The sequence below is a fragment of the Pinus tabuliformis genome, chromosome 4_1, assembly GCF_031772625.1.
Source record: "Pinus tabuliformis cultivar Carrire ecotype Pingquan chromosome 4_1, CPIR1, whole genome shotgun sequence".
Taxonomy (NCBI): Eukaryota; Viridiplantae; Streptophyta; class Pinopsida; order Pinales; family Pinaceae; genus Pinus; species Pinus tabuliformis.
In genome coordinates, this window is record NC_142303.1 from 387,967,812 (window position 1) to 387,988,619 (window position 20,808).

General features: G+C 40.6%; 1 protein-coding gene across 1 annotated transcript in view; it reads right to left on the bottom strand.

Moving 5' to 3' along the window:
* Positions 1 to 1,106: 1,106 nt before the first annotated feature.
* The window catches only part of LOC149175916 (light-inducible protein CPRF2-like), a 240,119-nt gene continuing 220,417 nt past the window's right edge, over positions 1,107 to 20,808 (bottom strand). Inside the window, exon 6 of the mRNA XM_089419794.1 lies at positions 1,107 to 2,064. Coding sequence (XP_089275920.1) covers positions 1,645 to 2,064 — 420 coding nt within the window. The 3' untranslated portion in view covers positions 1,107 to 1,644. The remainder of the gene's footprint in view (positions 2,065 to 20,808) is intronic.

The following is a 20,808-nucleotide window of genomic DNA, read 5'->3' on the forward strand; positions in this document are numbered from 1 at the left end:
AGTTTGTGAGAAAGCCACATAAAAACATACTCATAACAACATTGTGTCCAAAATTTCAAAGAATTAATTATACCACTTTTACTGCATTATGTTAAATAATTCTACCCCAAGATTGTTTCCAAAATTCCAGACAATTAGTCATCTCATTTTACCACATTTTACCACATTATGTAAGAAAATTCTACAAAATTTCATTCTAGTATATTTCACAGAAGTAAAATTGATTTATGCCGAGCCATTTATGAATTATTGAATAAAAAACAAAATTATATTAATGTTCACAAATTACCAAACTTCAATAATACTCCGATAAATAAAGTGAAATGGTAACGCTCGGGTGTCTAGGAACTTTAGGAAAATCTTTTGACTTGTTTAACGGCTGATCATACTAACCCGAAGTGGAATTTTGATGATGACAAAGAAAGGTGACTCTAAAGATGTCACAATAATTAGACATTCCACTCTCCTAAGTCTTCAATACTTGGATGACTAATTCTCCGTAGCAGTTGAGTTGTAAAGGATCAACCGGGCTAACAAGTTACTGTCGTGCGCTTTGTCATAAGCTAAGCATGTTTTCTAAAATTGTGAGTTGCAAAAAACCTTTCGGCTTGGTTGTTATGAAGTATAATGTTTTTTACCTCTCGGCATTACAATGGAAAGGCATTGTGTTTGAAGACCAATTAATGATTTAAAAGTTGGGTGGAGGGATATGGGATGTCATCATCCAACAAACATTATATTTAACGGAAAGGCCATCGTCGAGCAACTTTTCATGAGTTGAACAATTTGTTTGGTCCAGAAGAAACTGCTGTAATTAGATCATATTGGCTGTTCAGTTGTCATTTTCAGAGAGATTTAGATAGTTTTTAGTTGGTGTTTTATCAAAGAATGTATAGCCCATCAAGTTATTCGTTGTTAGTTTGATAACAGTTTAAAAGTGAACAGTCTCAGTGAGTTTTGAGTATGAAGTTATTCTTTATTAGTTTGATAACAGTTTAAAGGTGAACAGGCTCAGGCTCAGTTAGCTGTTTTTGTTGTTTTTAGGAGACAAAACTTCACAAAACAACGAATTTTTTTACTCAAGATCCATAACCACAGAATCAAAATAGAAAAAAATCTAAACACAGATTAAGTAACAGTCGGTGGTCCCTTAAACTGGGAGGTCTCCTGGACGTTATTAAAAAGCATTCATTCATTCAAGTATGGGCTGAAGCAACTGCGTTTTCACCCCTTTCTCATGCCAGCAGGGGTTCTTCTCTTACCTATCACCTATTTTTGGACTTAGACGGTACATCCAATAGTCTTGATGTATGTGTAGCTCGATTTTAATGTGATACTTTCAACATTTTCAACCAAAGGAAGCCCACGCACCGCTAAGTGGGTACGGAAGGAAACCGATTGCATATGCTGCTGTTGTACAACAATTCCGTAAAACCAGCAATGCACATCAAAGTTATGATGAGTGTAAATATGTACATTTGAACAAAAGCAACATTAGCAATACTTACCCTATAAATCCATATCACATGCTAGCATAAACGGGCTATAATATTTTGAATGGTACATAGATGTGAAACGATACACTTTAGACACCGAAGAGAGACTTGTTGGAAGTTTGAGGTTCATGGTCATACAGAATTCATGTTAGTGTTCACTGTGCTCAATCACTTGTGAGCCATCAACATCCCAAGCTCCACCCCATGGCATGGATCCACAAGTCATTCCCCCACGGATACGTTTTTGTAAATGTTCCAAGCTTGCAACCCGCTGCATTGAGGGTGTACGCCCCATTTTACTTCCAGTGTGTTGAATCTGCAATTCGTTGTTCTGTTGATTCATGTCAGATATAGCACAAGTCAGTGATGAACCTCCGGTTCCAGTGGATTGTGCTATATTCATGTAAAGACCATCCTCTCCTTGCAAGACATTGGTTGCAGGCGAGTCAAAAATTCCAGTTCTGTATCGTAGACCGACAGCTGATTGAACCTGTGATGAATTTTGAGGCGGAAACCCTGCAGTTGCTGCAGCAACTGCCTTGGGCACCATAGATTCAGCCATCTTCACCTGAAAATAGTAATGCCAAACTAGGGTTTAGAATATTAAGAAACAAATTTAAATCTCACAAACAAACAACATATTTTATTTCAGAATAACTTTATAAACCTGTGGATTAACAAGTAGGTTTCATGCAAGCATCTGGTGCAAGTCGAGGACCATATAATACGACGATGATCGCAGTTACGTTTAGGTATAACCATTTTTGGGTTTACTCCATCCCTATGTTTACCATGTTCATTTTGTTCACGTTGTTTTTAGCATCAGTGTTTCAGTTCCTAGGGTTCTTTACCACTTTTCTGTTCCGCTGCATGTAATTTTGAGTTACATTGACATACTTTGCTCATCCATGGACATTAATATAATTCCTTTCTATATCTTTCACTCTTTTCTTTCTACAGTCATTGTTCATTCCACACATACACAACTCTGCTAAAATCATAGTAATTCTTAGAGCTTCCTTTATCCACATGCGGAGCATTTTTCATTTGAAATGATAATGCAGACTACTCCACATTCTGCGAGGGTGAAATTTACACTTCACTCAATCTCAATCACGATTTTTTTTTAAATTTCCTCGCCTCAGAGAAAACCTAAAGCCCCAAGGTTATGGATCTGCATGCGTCAAAAAAAAAAAAAATATATATATATATATATGAGATTCTTCAGAGAGATCTTTGAAATTCTTACATATTTAAAAGTTGCCATCTGCCATAATATCTGACAACTAAACTGTGGTAAGTCGTGACGAAGTTGAACAAAGATATGATCTACTCCCATATGAAGAGTATGAAGAGTATTAAAATGCTATCTAGCTATAGAATATTAAGAAGTTATTAAAAATCGGGATATTTGCAAATGTGTCTCTGTTAATGACACATTGTGCAAAAGCAAAAAGATTTGGATGCAACAAAATAACTAAAGGTTTAGGAAATAGGGTATTTGCTTGAATACGTGTCCTATAAACAGTAAAAAGATAAAAGCTTTTGTTATGGACAAGTTCCACAAGTATACTTGGGATAAGGAGCTAGGGAGAAAGAAAAAATATTATATTGCGCTGTTAGTCATCAACAAAAAGCATACATAGAGGCTAATATTTCTTGGAGAGCCAAAACTCTTATTGCTCAATTAAAGACTAATTCTCATCAACTCCGTTGTGAAACATGGCACTGGAAAAGGCCAAAAGAAGTATTGGAGGAAAGAGTATGTATTTTTTGTTCTTCTGGAAAAGTGGAAACAAAAAAGCATTTCATTTTAGAATGCGAGGCCTTCAAAGACAACAGAGAAAGTTACACATATATTCTGGCAGGTAGCTCTTGCGATAATCTATTTAGCGAGGAGTTTGTCAAAAAGTTGGGAGCGCTTATTGTGAGGCTTCACAGGGAAAAGACCGAATACATCAACCAGATGAAGAAGCAATCTATCCCATAGGCTATCATTAGCTTCATGGACGTTAAAATAATTTTCTTTATTTCTGTATATTGTTTAATTCAACACATTCAATTATCCTTCCTAAGATAGAAGATTAAGCAACAAATATTATGGCAACAAGAAATCTCTTCTAGAAGCTACAGTGGGGACATCTCTGAGAAGCACAAATTAAGAACATTAGAAGACCCATTTATTTGTTGGAATTATGACAATAATTAAAAGTCGCTGAAATTCATGATAAAAACCAAATTTACTTGAAGTCGAAATTTGGCGGTTCATGCAATGGTGGTGGTTCATGTAATGCATGTAATGGTGCTAGTTATGTTGAAGACAACTATATACCTATGTAGCCCTGAGGAGCATATGTAGTTTTGTAATGGCAGCTGTCCCGAAGATTGTAATCTTTATCTCTAAGCAATAAGAATACCAATACCTTGCCACATGGATGTTTCTTTGACATATTGTGAAGGTTTTACGCAATGTTGCACCAATCGTACTTGGTAAATACTAAGTTGGCATATCACTCACCGACTCAAGAAGACTCTAGAAAGACTGGACAAATAGCAAAAAAAATAAAAAAATATCTCATTTTTTTGCATAAAAGATAAATTAATGGCATTTCCAACACAATTATAAAACCATGGTTACACAAGAATTCATAACATCATCTCATAAAATATGATCATATAAATTATAAAATAACGCAATTGAGATTTCTATTTAAAAATTTTAAAAAGCAAACTGAAAAATGATTTCATAAAAAAAATCACATGTGGTAGCAACTTGCAAATTCTCCATGAATCATAATATAATTAGAAAACCAAAAATAGATAATGTCTCCATTTGCAATGTCACGTCTCTTAAAAATTGAATCTTACATGGCATTTTCTTGTCCCTAAGCCATATGGTTGAGTTAAATCCAAACATGTCAGATGCTCCCTTGTACATGTCTCGCTGAAAATGGATTTTGTCTTGAATTTCTTGGCTCGAGAACATCCTCTCAATGTATATTATGACACCTCTCATCACTTAAGGATCTTTTTGAATATTAGACCCCTCATTAGAGAATATGATTGGATTTAGATATGCTCCCGCTGCATACAATGGTGAATGTAGCTACCTGTCCCACCTAGAATCAATAATTTCCCATGTAGGGAGATACTTAGATGAATCTCCCCTATAAAAAGCCTTGATAGTCTCTTTGGCCCTGTCCATGACCTCATAAATGTAGCCCATTGGAGACTTGTCTCCATCCATGATCCTCAAGTCTACTTTCAGAAGGGGCTCGATTAAGTTAACAAACTCAATGACTTCCTACAAGTCCTCTTTGAAGACAGACAACTTCACAACCATTGCATCTGGTTTTGTGCAATCTTTCCAAAATGGCCATTGTTGGATACAAAATATTTGTCTAAAAGCTTGGTACTCATTTAAAAGGCTTTGGAGGGAGAGGAAATTAGTGGCAAACTGTGTGACAGTAGGCCAAAGAAGCTCACCCTCTGTGAATTCTCTCATAAGACTCGGCACCCAAGCATGCTTATAAATGTACTTGGTCATTTGTTTTCACTCTACAACATCTTGCACCCACAACAACTTTATGATGTCCTCTAAAATTAGAGTGTATGCAATGGGAAACACATGGGCTCCAACAAATTGTAGGATATTTTTAGGTTAGTATTCTTCCAGCTGCCAAATAATTTGCAACATTGTCCATGATTACTTGGACAACATTTTTTACCCTAGCTTCCTCCACAATCTTTGACAACATTGAAAAAAATAGATTTACGTCCTTTACATGTGAATTTGCATCAATGGACTTTAGAAACATGGTTCCTTTAGAGAAAGAAACAATAAAGTTGATGATTGTTCTATCCCTCTGATCTATCCACCCATTTGACATAATTGTGCACCCAATGGTCTTCCATGAGTTTTTACTATTTTCCAACTATGCCTTGACATATTCAAACTGGTCATTTAGGTCTTTCTCCCTAAGTGAATTATAGGAAGGTGCTTTGTAGCCAAAGCCAGCAGATGCATTTGCATCTAACATAGGCTGAAAGAAGGGTGACTTTGCATAGTTAAATGGTAGGATATCATGATACCAAAACATCCTGTTAATTTTAGGTATGTTCTATGGTTAGAGCAATTTATTTCAATTTTCACAATTAGCTCAATATCTTTTCTAGATTAGCAATCACATCAGCATTAAAGTAAACTACAGATAAAACATAAACATAATCAGAGGAGACAAGCCAAGACAAGAGAACACAAGATGTGGCGCTAGCCAGGAACAAACCCCAATGTGGGGAAACCCTTGATCAATTCTTCTTATATGTTCTTCAATAGTTTAGCAGAGAGAAAGAGAGATAGTACATTTACAACAGAAGTCAACACTTTGACTTATCTAGATAAGAGCATAGATCATCCTAAGAAGATGATACATGAGATCAGTTGAAGACATGTTGCTTCAACTAATTCTCCAAGGTGACTCCTTCACCTATCGTTCTGCTGCATTTCGTCATCATGCTACACCTCACCGCGCTACACCATGCTGCACCCATCATCACTATGCTACATCTCATCATGCTTCATTAATCATGAATGTACCCATCATTGTACTGCATTATGTGCCATTGTTGCACCATGTTGCCATCCTGACCTATGTGTTGGCTGCACCTTACTTCCTTGTTGTCCCTTGCTTGCTTGTTGTCCCTAGCATGCTTGTTGTCCTTAGCATGCTTGTTGTTGCATGCTAGTTGTCCCTTACATGCTAGCTGTAACATTGCATGCTTGGTGTATTTGCTGCTAAGTACCATACAATTGTCCCAATGTTAGTTAGTTGTCCCTTGCATGCTGCTCTCCTTCGGAGACAGATGCTCTGGCTGTTTCGACAGTTCCTGGCAGTTCTGGCAATTCCGGCTGTTCCCAGCAATTCCAGCAGTTCTGGTTGTTCCCAGCAATTCCGGCAGTCCCAGCGGTCCCGGCAGTTCCGGCTTTTCCGGCTTTTCTAGCAGTTCCGTCTTTTCCAACATTTTCGGCTTTTCCGGCTTTTCCAACAATGCCGGATTTTCCAGCAGTTTCGTCTTTTCCGGCAGTTCTGGCTTTTCCGGCTTTTCCGGCAGTTCCGGCTTTTCCGGCATTTCCAGCTTTTTCGGCTTTTCTAGCTTTTCCGGCTTTTCCGGCTTTCTGCGCTCTGGATTAGGGCAACGTTATTCCTTAGGATCTCTCCTCCTACTAAAACCCAAAGACAAGTAGAGAGAGGAAGAGATCCCAAGTGTGTTGAAATGACTTGAAGGCCACCTCTATTTATACTAAAACGTTGAGCACATGTGGGGTTTATTTGGTTGCTGGTCGACCTTGACAAATTGTCTTATAACGCAAATAAATTCATAACTCCATGAATACTTATCGGAATCGGATGATCTTTAGATCAATCCTACACCTCTCGATGAGAGGGATCCAAGAAAAATATCAGCTGCCATAAATAAGATGACCCACATGGAGTTTCGCCCTAGTTTCCAATTTTAACACATCCTAACTACCATATCTACCTCCTTTTTTTTCATTAAAATTTTCCAAGCTTGGTTGAGGTCCCGGACCAGTGCGAGGAAGGAAGCAAGGAGAGATACTATATGAGATGCATTTCCTACAACATTTGATGACACAGAACCTATAGGAACATGCTGGCACTATGAGTATGTTTAAGATCCACCCATTGTTGCAGCCTCACACTTCATTCTTGCTCTTACCATTTTGTTCCTAAATGGAATCCAAATTAGCTTTCATTTTGATTGTCACTTTTGGAAGGCAATGATCACAAATTACCACATCTCTACCCACTATTCTATCTAGGTGTTATTTTAATCTATTTATGCCCCAGACACCACACTGGGAAAAAAGTTGCATTTGAATCTCCCGTTAGAATTGGGATCTTCACAAGTACCATATTCTTAGTCTTCATCAAGAGGCCTTTTAGACTTGGATTAAGCCTTAGGAGCCATGGAATTATGGATCAAGAATCATCAATGAGGATGACAAACTGATTTCAAGATAGAGAAATTATATTAAAAAAATTTACTCTCCCGTCAGAATCGGGATCTTCACAGGTACCATATTCTCAGGGTTCATCAAGAGGCCTTTTAGACTTGGATTAAGCCTTAGGAGCCATGGAATTATGGATCAAGAATCATCAATGAGGATGACAAGCTGATTTCAAGATAGAGAAATTATATTAAAAAAATGTAAATTTTTTAATTGCAAAGGTCCGCAACAAAAAAAAGCCACACAAAGGCCTGTAACAGCCACAGTGTGGCTACATCAGCCACATTGTGGTTGTTACAGGCTTGTTACCACTCAAAATAGCAAGGGACATGAAAGAGAATCCTAAAGGGGCAACTGTTATATCAAGGGCAACGATAGAGACTTAGCCCACTGTCACCTCAGCTAAGGCTCCCTACTCTTTACGGACTTTCACTGATGGGAGGAGACTCGGTGTATAGAGAGTCACTTGTGAAGGATAGATCAACAATGGATATGATGTGACCTCAATGATCATTTCCTAGAAGGGAGTCAAGAGTGGGGCTTGCTTGCTTTTTAAGTAAGGTACAAGGCTTTCTAGGAGAGAGAGGGGAAGATTTAAGGGCTAGGTTAAAGGAGTGTGACTTGTGAAGGAGCTTCCCAATCCCTAAAATCCATGCAAAACTTGGATTTCCAAGTTGTATTTGAAGAGTTGACTTTGATGAGAAATGGGACCATATGGGACCAAGTGGGCCCAGCTTAGGTTGAGAGGAGAGAGTTTAGCAATCAATGGCGATTTTAACCTAAACAAGGAGGGAAAGAGGATCATAGAAAGAATTTCCACTTAAAGATGCCAAAATGATCCTATGAGGTGCTAGCCTAGGGAGACCTAGTGCAAAGTTTGATCTCAGGGCTAGGGCTTGGGATATCTCACAATCCCACTATCGGAATTTCTTCAAATTTGGAGGAGACCTTGAGGACATACCAACGCGGGAGAGGCAAGGAGATCGAACATTTTCTATTGGTATTTTGTTGGTAAAATGATTCCCTAGGTGACCTAGCGTGGCTAGACCTAGAGAGGAGGAAAAGGTGCAAAAAATATGATTTAAGGTGATCGCCTATGGAGGACCAACACCTAATCCTTTGGGAGAGAGGGAGTAATGGAAGATATTGAGTTTAGAATTATTTCCACTTGTCAAGGAGGCCTAAAAAACAACTTCGTTGGGCATTAGGGCTTAATGGAAGGAGCTTCAAGATCTTTATACTTCGTTCAACAATATTTGGTGACTTATTAAGACAAAATGTCTCTAGGAGCATTCATTCATTCAAACATGGCCCATACATGATATATCACTATTTAAAGATTCAATTTCCACAATTTCGTTCCAAGAAAAGCAGCAAATTAACCCTAGAATAACGAAAATCCCAATATCATGAATGCAACAACATAAAGAATCAAAATAGCATTAACATAGTACTTACATGTAAGAAGAATATATCCAATCACCAAGATATGCTAATCATAGAAGCTCTAAGACAAAGAAGATTAACCAAACATCGAAATTCATCCATTCATCCCAAAAATCTCATCCTCAAAAGATAGTGAAAATCTCACAAGTAGATATGATCCAATCCAAGTGATGATTCAAAATGAATTCACATCACTCCTATTTATACACTCCTTAGGAGTTCGAATTACCTAATTAGACCTGCATTAGCCACTAAAATTAAATAAAGTGCAAAATAACTAACTTTTGGTGACAAGCCCACCAAACTAGCTCAAAAACAAAATACTAAGCCTCTCAAGAGGTTGAATGTTGAATAATACATGTCATTGGGCCCTCCAAGAGGTTTGATGATGTCCATAAGTGCCATACTAATGAATAGGACTCTCAAAAATGATGGACAAGGGGGCGGTCCCTTGTTCTCCAAACAATAAAATTGTGGTGCTCCTAGTGGGTGTGGGGGCATCCAAATAACCCAATGGGTCTCCAAGTAGATCGAAGATGCCTGCAGACCATCTGTAAGGGCTCAGATGATAATATAAGTGATGCCACATCAACATACAAGTCCTGGGTCATCTTCCAAGTGCATGGTACAACTGTGGGGCCGGTTGGGCATGGTGAACTAGGTGCATTTTCCTCGTCCAATAGGTGAATCTCGAGCAATCTCTGAACATCTTTGGGGATCTATGGAGTGTTGTCTATTGTTGTGGAGGCCCATGGCTTTCAACACACACCCTGCATATGCCAATGTAGCCCTCTTGAGGGTTAGGACCCCATATAGGGAGACCAAACCCAAAATGGAAACCATCTGCAATCCTGCATAAGATCCAATGTGTCCCCTAGCCTTCCAGTACAAGTCATCAAAGAAAATAGAGTAAAAGAGCTTACAAACCATGGACAACAGGTGGGCACTTCATAATGGCATGCTCTTCCATAATGGCCTTCGGCATGTGCTAATGTCTCCAAGCTCCAAATGGGGTTAACCAAGCATCCTATTAGGTGGTTTCTACTTTTAAAGGGGATAGTATGTACAAGGTACATCCTTTAAAGGGTGGTGGCATGTGATAAAGAGATGGAGTAGGGAATAAAAGGCGTAGCCCTGGGCCACATGCTAGGGTACAAGGGTAGCTAATAAAAGAGAAGCCCACACTTAGGTATATAATGTATAGGAGGGAGCAATCGTGATACATGAGGTGCTCCGACCTTGATTTTTCCACCCTTCTTTATATGTCTTTTTCCTTTTATGATTTTTCTTTAATCAACTTCTCAGGGATCAAGGGATAAGACCATGATGTGTAAGATATAATAGTGGATACCCCTTTTAAAGTAGGGTGGTTCATTGCCTACTAGGGGTTGGGACAATCATGGGTTCCTAAATGATAAAGGAGGCTCATCTAGGGCATGTAAGAACTATGATGATGGCCATGATGATGGGGTAGAGCTCATGTATTAGCTTTTGCCCACGCAATAAATGTGTCTATGTCGACCATCTTTTGCATTTTGTGGTACATCTCCCTGTTGAATGTGGCCAATTATGCTTTTACTTTTCTTTTCAGATGCATCAACCTCCGAGGCATCAATACATGCCCGACCCAAGGTGTGGACAAGGGGAAGAGGAAGGCTAACCCTATGTGGACCCTGGTGGGAGAAATGATGAAGGGGGTTATAATGAATGGAAGGGGAGTAATATATGTGGATGAGGGAGTGGGACCACGCAACCAAAATCACATTTTCCCATGTAGTACCATCCCTAACGCCCAGAGGTCAGTAAAAGAGATCCCATGGGACTAGGGTCCAAGTTTAACATCCAAAATAGGTCTAGGGGAAAAGAGCATAGACCTAGCCCACTCTTTTCGCTGAATCCCCCCCAGTAATACATGCCCAAAAGTATCCATGATAAGCAAACTACAATACTCAATTACCAAATGACAAGGCATACTTTTAGATTCGGGAAGCCTGTTAACCACCACTTTGTGAGTGATATCCCTTTGACAAAAAATTTCTCCAAGACGGTCATCAGCCACCAACCACCAACTATCTCATTATGCCATCTTCTCCGCCACCTGAGCAAGCCATGTGATCCCTCACCCACCTATATCGATCGTATGTTTGAAGGTGGGCCTCCTGAATCTAAAGGTATGTCTTGTCATTTGGTAATTGAGTATTGGGTTTACTTATCATGGATACTTCTAGGTATGGATTCATGGAGGGGTTTGGTAGAAAGGGTGGGTTTAGTTTGTGCTCTTGTCCCCTTGATCTCTTTTGGATGGTACCCTTGGATCTTAGTCCCGTGGGATCTCCTTTATTGACCATTTCGTTGTAGAGTGGTACTACTTTGGAAACCCCAACTTTGGGTGCGTAGTCCCACTCCTTTATGCGCATATATTACTCCCTTTCCACTCACTATACCCCATTCATCATTTCTCCCAGTTGGGTCTACATTTCCATTCTAGGTCCACATAGGGCCAACCTCCCTATCCCCTTGCCCCCACCTTGGGTCAGGCCTAGATTGATGCCCCAGAGGTTGAAGCAGTTAAAAGAAAAAGGGAAAAGCATAATTGGCCTCATTTAAGGGGAAATTGTACCACAAAATGCAAAAGATGGTCGAAACAAAATAATTAGCACGTGGGCAAAAGCCAATACATGAGCTCTACACCAATCCACAGTCATCACCCTGATTCCATAGGCCCTAAATGAGCCTCTTTTATCATTCAAAAACCCATGATTGTCCCAACCCCTGGAGGGCAATGAACCAGCCTACCTAAAAGGGGGTAATCGCTGCTATATCTTACGCATCATGCTCTTGTGCTTTGAGCCCCGACCAGTTAATTAAAGAAAATTCATAAAAGGAAAAAGGCATATAAATAAAGGTGGAAAAATCAAGGTCGAGGCACCTCATGTACCACGATTGCTCCCTCATACACATTACATACCCAGGTGTGGGCTTCCCCTTATATAGCTACCCCTATGCCCCAATATGTGGCCCAGGATTTCCCCTCTCATTCCCTACTCCATTCCACTTATTTATCACCTTCCACGCCCATTAGAGAGATGTACCTTGTACAAACTATCCCCTTTAAGCGCTGAAACCACCTAATAAGGTACTTGGTTAACCCCCTTTGGAGCTTGGAGACACTAACACATGCCAAAGTCCACTACAGAAGGGCATGCCATTATGAAGCGCCCACTTTGTTATCCATGGTTTGATAACTCTTTTACATGATTATTTTAATGACTGGTTGTACTGGAAGCCTAAGGGACACATTGGATCTTATGCAGGATTACAGGTGGTTTCCATTTGGGTTTAGTCTCCCCATATGGGATCCTAACCCCCAAAGGTCTACATTAGCACATATAGGGTGTGCATAGAGAGCCATTGGCCCCCATAGCAGCTAACAACACTCCACAGATATTCATCAATGCTCAAAGACTATCCACTTTTGGGATGATGATAATATGCTTGGTACATTATGCCCAGCAGGGCCCCACAGGAGCCCCACACTCTTGGCAGGTGTCCCAGGACTTGTACGACGTCATGGCAACATCCATTCCACCACTCAGATCCTTGCAGAGGATCTACAGGCATCTCCGATTCATATGGATACCTATGGGGTCATTTATGTGCCTGCAGACCCACTAGGAGCACCACAGGTCTACTACTTGGAGAACAAGGGGCCACCCCCTTGTCCATCATATTCCGAGGAATTTGTTCCTCAGTATGGCACTTCAAGACATTATTAGGCCTTTGGAGGGCCCCACGACATGTACATATTATTATTTGGCCCCTTTTGAGGCTTATTTTTCCACTCGTGAGCTAGTTTGGTGGGCTTGTCACCAATAGGGGTTTCATTTGCACATTATTTTATCATTAGGGGCTAATGTAGGCCCATAGGCTAATTCGAATTCCTTAGGAGGATATATATTGATGTTAGATACATTCATTTGGATCATCACTTGACTTGGGATCTCTCTAATCATAAAGAACTTCGCATTTGTTTCCTTGGAGGATATTTTTGGAGATGGATGAATTTTGACATATGAATCTGGGCTATTTTTTTTGTCTTGCAAATGAAATGTTGGTTGGATATATTCTGTAACGTTGTAAGTAAATTTTGACGTTGTTATTCTTGTTGCTACATACTACTAAAATTAGGGCTAGTTGTTGCATAATTGAAATGTGGAATTAAGCATGTTTGAGCTAATTTAATGTATGGACCAACATTTTATGAATGAAATGTCCTAGAGATTATTTGTCTCGATAAGCTTGCATCATTTGCTTTGAAGTATAAATGCTTGAAGATCACTTTTCTTTTCTTTCTCTCAAAATATTGGATGAAGCTAACTTTCCGGGCCTCCTTGATCAAGAAACCAAGTTCTTACTCATAATCATCCTTGACTCCATATCCCCAAGTGAATTAGGCATTGATCCCTCAAAAAGAGTGATCATTTTAACCCTCTTTTTACCCTTTTGCCCTTTTTCCCTAGGTCTAGTCCCATTAGGTCACCTAGGGCATCAATTTCCTAGGAATTGAACCAAGGAAACTTTTGATCTCCTACAAGCTACTGCACTGGTGGGTCCCCTCCCTCTCCTCCAAATTTGAGGCAATTCTAACGGCGGAATCTCCGAGAATCCCAAGCCCTAGATCTAGGATCGAATTTTGCCTAGGCATCCCCAAGGCTAGATCTCAACAAGATCAATTCAACCTTTTGAAGTAAATATTCTTGTTTGGTCCTTTTCCTTCACTTTGTCTAGGATAGGAACATCATTGGTTGTTGAATTCCATCCCCAACCTAGGTTGGGTCCACTTGGCCCCATGTGGTCCCACTTCTCAATAAAGATTATTTGTCAAGGACCATTTGGGAAAACAAATTTCCCAAGAATTATAGGGATTGAGAAAATCGCCTTTAAGCCTATTCCTTCTTCCTCAACCCTCCAATCCTCACCCCTGACCCCTGCAGGACCAAGTCCCTTGCTTAAAGAGAAAGCAAGTTCCATTCTTCACTCCATCCTTGGGAAAGGGTTTCCAAGGTCATTTTCCACCTATCCATTGACATATACTTTACAAGTGATCTCTACACTACCGGGACTCCTCCCATCATTGAAAGTCTGTAAAGAGCAAGGAGATTTAGCTGTGGTGATAGTGGGCTAAGCCTCCACCATTGCAGGAACTTCTTTAGGTCCCCTGCTTGTTTGAGTGGTAACATTTATGGCGCCATTGTCGGGATCACGAAATGTGTGCTTTGTTCCCCATACGACATTATTGATATATCATTTGGCGACTCCATTGGAAGAACGAAGTCCTAGTTCCTCATTGAACTTCAAAGTCAATGCTTGTAGGGTGAAGCAGGCATTTGTGAAGGCATTTTTAATTCACCTTGGCGACTCCATTTCCGCGTTATATGCAAGATCATGAAAAAAGAAAATATCCACGACATTAGCCTCGAAGAAGAATAAGACCTATGGGAAAGATTGGATTCGTGGTCTGAGCTTTGTGATCATCTGATAGAGCACAAGAACGAGGACTTCATACTCAATTTTTATAACAAGAGCAGGTCAAACCTCGACAGCATAAGGAAGGAGTATGAAGAAGGGCCCACAAATGATCTCCTTTTGGAGCTTGCCTATTATACTGGTGCATTTAATTCCTTGTCTCACAAGATCAATGAAAAATATGGCTCATTACTAGATGAGGATTACTATTTCCTAAACTGAATCTAGAATTATGCTGAACTTGGCACAGGTGCTTATACTTATCAAGCTAGGGTTTTGGGACTTCAAGCTTTCAACATCTCCAAGCATGCTTCAAGGTTTCTTCCAAACCCCAATCTTATGTTATCCACCAAGTTGTAACAAGTGTGCATAGGGTTTCCTTCAAACCCTAGGATTCTTTAAGTCTCTGCCATCTTTACTTGCTTCCGTCAATGGTGTCTTTGTAGGGGTGATATCCATGACTTTTCTTCTACCCAGCTCTAATACCATGTTAATTTTTCTCTGAGGCCTATATTGTTCTTTTCTTTAGATAATTGCGTTAATATAATTTCCATCATTTACATCTTGAGTTCACCCCATACCATTATAACATCATTAAATCATATGCAATTATGTAGAAAGAACAATATCAATGACAATGCAACAAAAATAAAAGGAACAGAAGAAGAAAAGCATTCACACAGAGACACCAGGATTGGTCAAAGACCAAGGAAAAACCCCACAATAGGGAAAGCCCAGAATTCAATTCTTCTTCTTCTATTAGATTTCATCAATTGTTTAGCTGATATACAAAGTACATATAGCAGCAGGCTTCCCAGGGCCTATATATGTCTTGTTCACAACTTTGTTTGTGAACAAGATTCATTGACAATGTTGTTACATAATCCTATCATCAATGGCCTGCCATACTTGACATTAGGGTTAAAACATACAAATATTACCATTATATTGAACTGCAACAATGCCATAGAGAGATACATCAATCAAGAAGACTTCTACATATATTTCGAAGATGCCATATGATCATACCAACACTGCTAATGTTATAATGCTGCTCATTGCTTAGAATCAAGGTTAGGGCCTCCAATATTGCTTTGCATATGATGCTATATCACTAAAATGATGTTGCAAGTGTGCACGAAACATACGTATACAGTTGTGGTGTACATCACTAAAATGATGTTGCAAGTGTTCAAGGAACATACATATATAGTTGTGCCATATTTTTGTTGATTTCTGGTAGCATCGGATGTGCTCTAAGCCTCAAAATTTGCAGGGAGGCTTGGACACATGTATTCCACAATACGAGAAATCGTTTTGGGAAATTCCACTCAAAGATAGTTTTATTAAAATCATTAATTATTTTTAATGGGTGCCTAAGTCTAAACTTAAGAAATTAGAATAATTAAAGGGTATTCATCAAACTGTAGGTGAAACTTCTAGAAGAAGACGAGGATCAAGCCAAAATGATCTGAGCCATTGATTAGAATCTAATCTGGGTCACTTGTTCTCAACAGAAGGATTATAAGAGGAGGCTTGATGGGCATTTGGAAAACATAATCAGTGAGAGATCAAGAGATCGAGTTTCTCAGAGAGGGCAGCGCAACGGTTGCTAGAGAGAAGATCAAAGTGATTTCTTGCAGTGAGGGGAAGGGATAGTTTTGGTTGGAGAATTTTCTGATCCGGGAATACATCGCAAAGGAGGCAGAGAGAGATCCAGAAAAGGCAGCGCAAAGGCTACACTAAGCAATGCAGAGCCTGAGAGGAGATCTGTATTTTGCTGGAGAAGTCGAGTTATGAAGCCAGAAGCTGGGGTGCGAGACCGAGAGGGCAGAAGTCGAAGTTCCATAAGGAGTGATGCAGACTCTAGAAGTAGTGATGCAGAATAATGCAGTGATTGCGCAGAAATTGCGTAGAGGCTACTAGGGACAAGCCATTCTGTGGCTTGATCAGTCAGGATCGCCAGTGATTGTGTGAGGTATTTCTCAGTAATCTTCTGTCAGTCATATTCTCTGTACTAGATAGCCAGCAAGGCATCCAGAGTTTGTATTCAGAAAACAACTGTTTACTAATACAAACCCTCAACCCAACGTTGCAGGAAGCGCCCCCCCCCCGGATCCTAGGCCGGAATCGCGCTCCGTATGGAAGCGTTCCGGAAGCGCCCCAGGAAGCGCGATTCCAAAAACTGCGAAGCGCGATTCGGATTTTTTAAAGCGCTTCCTGGATTTTAGGAAGCGTGGGCCCCGAAGCGCGCTTCGGATGGCGCTTCGGGCCTCCGAAGCGCCACGCTTTGGGCCTGGAAGCGTGCGCTTCACGCAACGCTTCGGAGCGCTTCCTCCAAAACCGCGCGGGCAAGGGAAAAATACATCATTTTTTTTAATTTTTTTTTAAAGTTAACTTAAGTTAGCATTGAGGGGGTGGGTTAGGGTGAGTTTAGGGTGAGGAATGAAAAGAATAAAGCCCCCATTCATTCCTCATTTTCTCACTTTGAGTTTATGAGAGTTGGAGAAGAGAAGAGAGGAGAGGAGAAGAGAAGAGAGGAAAGGAGAGGAGAAGAGAGGAGAGCTTGGAGGAGTGAAGAAGGAGAGGAGAAGAGAGGAGAGCTTGGACTAGTGTTTTTTTTTTGCATGAATTTTTTGAGCGATTCTAGGATGATGATGACCGTGTTGATATGCCACCACCCCCACCCCCATCTTGTCCCTTGGTTCCTAGGTTCCATGGTTCAACACCAACAGCAGGGGGTTCTTCTTCATCAGTTTCAGTGCCACGACTTCCACAGGCACCATCTTCTTCATTGCCACCACGTGGAGGCCCGCCACCACGTTCTATTCGTGGTGGAAGGAGGAGAGATTAGTAGATATATTCACAATCTACTACTTTTTGTCATAGATTACTCATTAGACTTGTAGACTTGTGAATTTGAATTTTGAACCTTTTTGGCTTGGCGGTGACCAAGTGACATATTTTGTAAACATTATTATTTGAATTTTGGACATGACAAATGTTGACAGTTGCTCACTTGCTAGATAAATCATAATATGCTCTATGTTTTATGTTTTATAATATGCTTAAATGTTTTATGTTTTATAATATGCTTAAAAATTTGATGTATGTTTGTAATAGCTAGAATATAGATGATTGTTGTACATACTAGTAACTACAATGGAATCATGGATGCCATATCTATCTTGATTTATGCAAAAATATGCATGTTTTCATGTCTTCTACAATTAATTTGGTATTTGGGATGTTTGTTTTGAGTATAAATGCAAAAAAATATAAAAATATATATATATATATATAGCAGACGCTTCCGCGGACGCTTCGCTTCCTAGATTTTTGGAAAATGACACTTCCGCGCTCCCGCTTCCGCTTCCGCGCTCCCGCTTCCGCTTCCGCTTCGCTCCCGCTTCGTGCAACATTGCCTCAACCGCTGCACTAGTTTTCCCGCATTGGGTTTTTCCTATGGACATTCGTCCAAAAATAACGGTGTAATGTGTTGTGTATTTCTTTCTTGCTCAATTTCTTGTTTCCGCTTATAATTTTAATTGGTAAAGGCTGCAGTGTATTAGTTTCGGTATTTGTTGTAGGAAGCAATAAATAATTTGTTCAGTAATTAACAAATAGAAGGAACTTAATCAATTGCTGCAGTAGTGATTCAGGGTTTCTCGAATTCTCACATGGTATCAGAGCTGCAGGTGACATAAGAGAGTAGAGTCGGAAGAGCCCAGCGCTAAAGAGGAGGGTCGAAGTGATGCGTAGGCAGCGAATCGAATCCCTAGAGGGATTGCGCAGTCCAGACAAGTAGGACAAAATTTTTGTGGGAAAATCTCTCTCTAAGTGAGTCGACAGAGAGAGATTTCCAGATCGAAGTTTGCCAGTGTCAGAGAGAGCAGCGCAGAGAATTTTTTGGTGTGACGCGGTTTTCTGCAGCAGTTGTTGGGGCAGAAAAATGTCAGAAGGAAGAAGAGAGACACTATTGAGGGCATTTCTTCCTCATAGAATTCCTAGGTGGGAAATTTGATTTCTCATTTATTAAGCAACAACAGGGAGCAGCAGATCTACTAACTCCAGCAGGGAGTGTGTAGGCCAACTCAGTAGCAACGCAGAGGGGAGAGGAAGCAGTTCGACATTTCGTTGGCAGATATGCTAGCTAATGGGTTGCGAGATCAGGATCGGTTGGAGGGTGCATCCAACTATTTGATCTAGAAGGCAAGGATCTCATGCCTTCTGGATGAGCACGATCTCAAAACCTATGTCGACAGTGTGGTGGTTGTACCTACAGATCCAGATCCGCTCAAGAAGTACAAGGCCAAGATGGCAAAGGCCAAGAGGTTGATCCTCGACAGAGTGAGGTATCATGTAGTGTGTCACATTGCCAGCAAGGATACTGCTCAGCAGATGTGGGAAGCTTTGACCACGCTATACGAAGGATCTTTCGAGCAACGGAAGATCTACTTGGAGCAAAAGATGAGATCCACGCAAATGTAGAAGGGGGAAGGCATTGATTCGTTCCTTACGAAGATTCAAGAGATCCGAGACTCATTGGCAGTCATGGGGTCAACACCTCAGCCTACCGACATGGTGAGGTTGGCCCTAAACTTAGTCTCAGAAGAATAGAAAGTGTTTGTCAAGAGTATCCTAGGCAAAGAGAGATTGCCAGACTGGGAAGGGATGTGGATTTCTCTTCAACAGGAAGTGATGAGGAGAGACTTAGTCAAGTGCAAACTTGATAGTAGAAGCAAGTAGTGGGACGAAGCCAGAGGAGGAGGATGAGGGGTAGCAGGAGCAGCGGAAGAAGAAGAAATATGTTTCGAAGATCAAGTGCTTCCGATGTGGTGAACTTGGTCACTACGCTACATAGTGTCCTCTCAAGATGAAGGACAAGGATGAGAAGCATGATCCGAAGGCTGCATCTGCAAAGATCGAGAAGGAGGAGTTTGCCATGATTGCCCAGAGGTGGGGTGACTTAGAACTATAGTTCCAAAGAACCGCAGATGGGCAGGATCCTTGAGGATTCCACCTCTTGGATCAATACCTTGCCACAAGAACCCATATCAGAACTAGCAAGATGGACCAGTGTCAGTTGGTGCAGAGGAGTGTCAAAGTGACAGTTGCAGTGGTTAGGAGCGCCAGACACTGAGCAGCGCAAAGCTAGAGTTGGTAACAGTGCAGTTGACACAGAGCAGAGTTAGCAGCAGCGTAGAGGCTTCATAGGGTTAGCACAGAGATTAGCAGCTGTCAGAACTCCAGCAACAGATGCATCATGCTGAACACCTATTCAATGTTTTGGATGCTTTTCCATTGCTGATGTAGTAGCAACAACAATTGGAGAAGGTTGCAATATAGATGCAGTGTTGGCAGTGGCAAGGTCAACAACAATATAGATGCAACATTTGCACAGTGGTTGGTGGGTAGCGATGACAGACATCAGTAGCGCAAAGGGAGATGTTACAGAGAAGGGTGATGCTTCAGCAGGTTGCATTACTAGAGCACATTCCTTGCTAAGAGGGAGTGTTGATTTCAGGTAGCATCGGATGTGCTCTAAGCCTCAAAATTTGCAGGGAGGCTTGGACACATGTATTCCACAATACCTAGAAATTGTTTTGGGAAATTCCACCCGGAGACAGTTTTATTAAAATAGTTATTTTTTAATGGGTGCCTAAGTCTAAACTTAGGAAATTAAAATAATTAAAGATTATTAATCTAACTGTAGGTGAAACTTCTAGAAGAAGACGAGGATGAAGCCAAAATGATCTAAGCCATTGATTAGAATCTAATCTGGGCCATTGGTTCTCAACAGAAGGATTATATGAGGAGGCTTTATGGGCATTTGGAAAACACAATCAGTGAGAGATCAAGAGATCGAATTTCTCAAAGAGGGAAACGCAACAGTTTCTATAGAGAAGATCGAATTGATTTCTTGCAGTGAGGGGCAGGGATAGTTTCGGTTGGAGAATTTCTTGATCCGAGAATACATCGCAAAGGAGGCAGAGAGAAATCCAGAAAAGGAAGCGCAGAGGATGCACTGGGCAGCGTAGGCTAACATAGAAGCAGCGCAAAGCCTGAGAGGAGATCCATATTTTGTTGGAGAAGTCGAGTTCTGAAGCCAGAAGCCGGGGTGTGAGAGTGGGAGGTCAAAAGTCGAAGTTCCAGAAGCAAAAAGATCAACCAAAAGGAGTGACGCAGACCCTAGAAGCAGTGACGCAAAACAACACAGTGATTGAGCAGAAACTACGCAGAGGCTGCTAGGGACAAGCCATTCTATTTCTGGAACAGTCGGGATCACCAATGATAGTGTGAGGTATT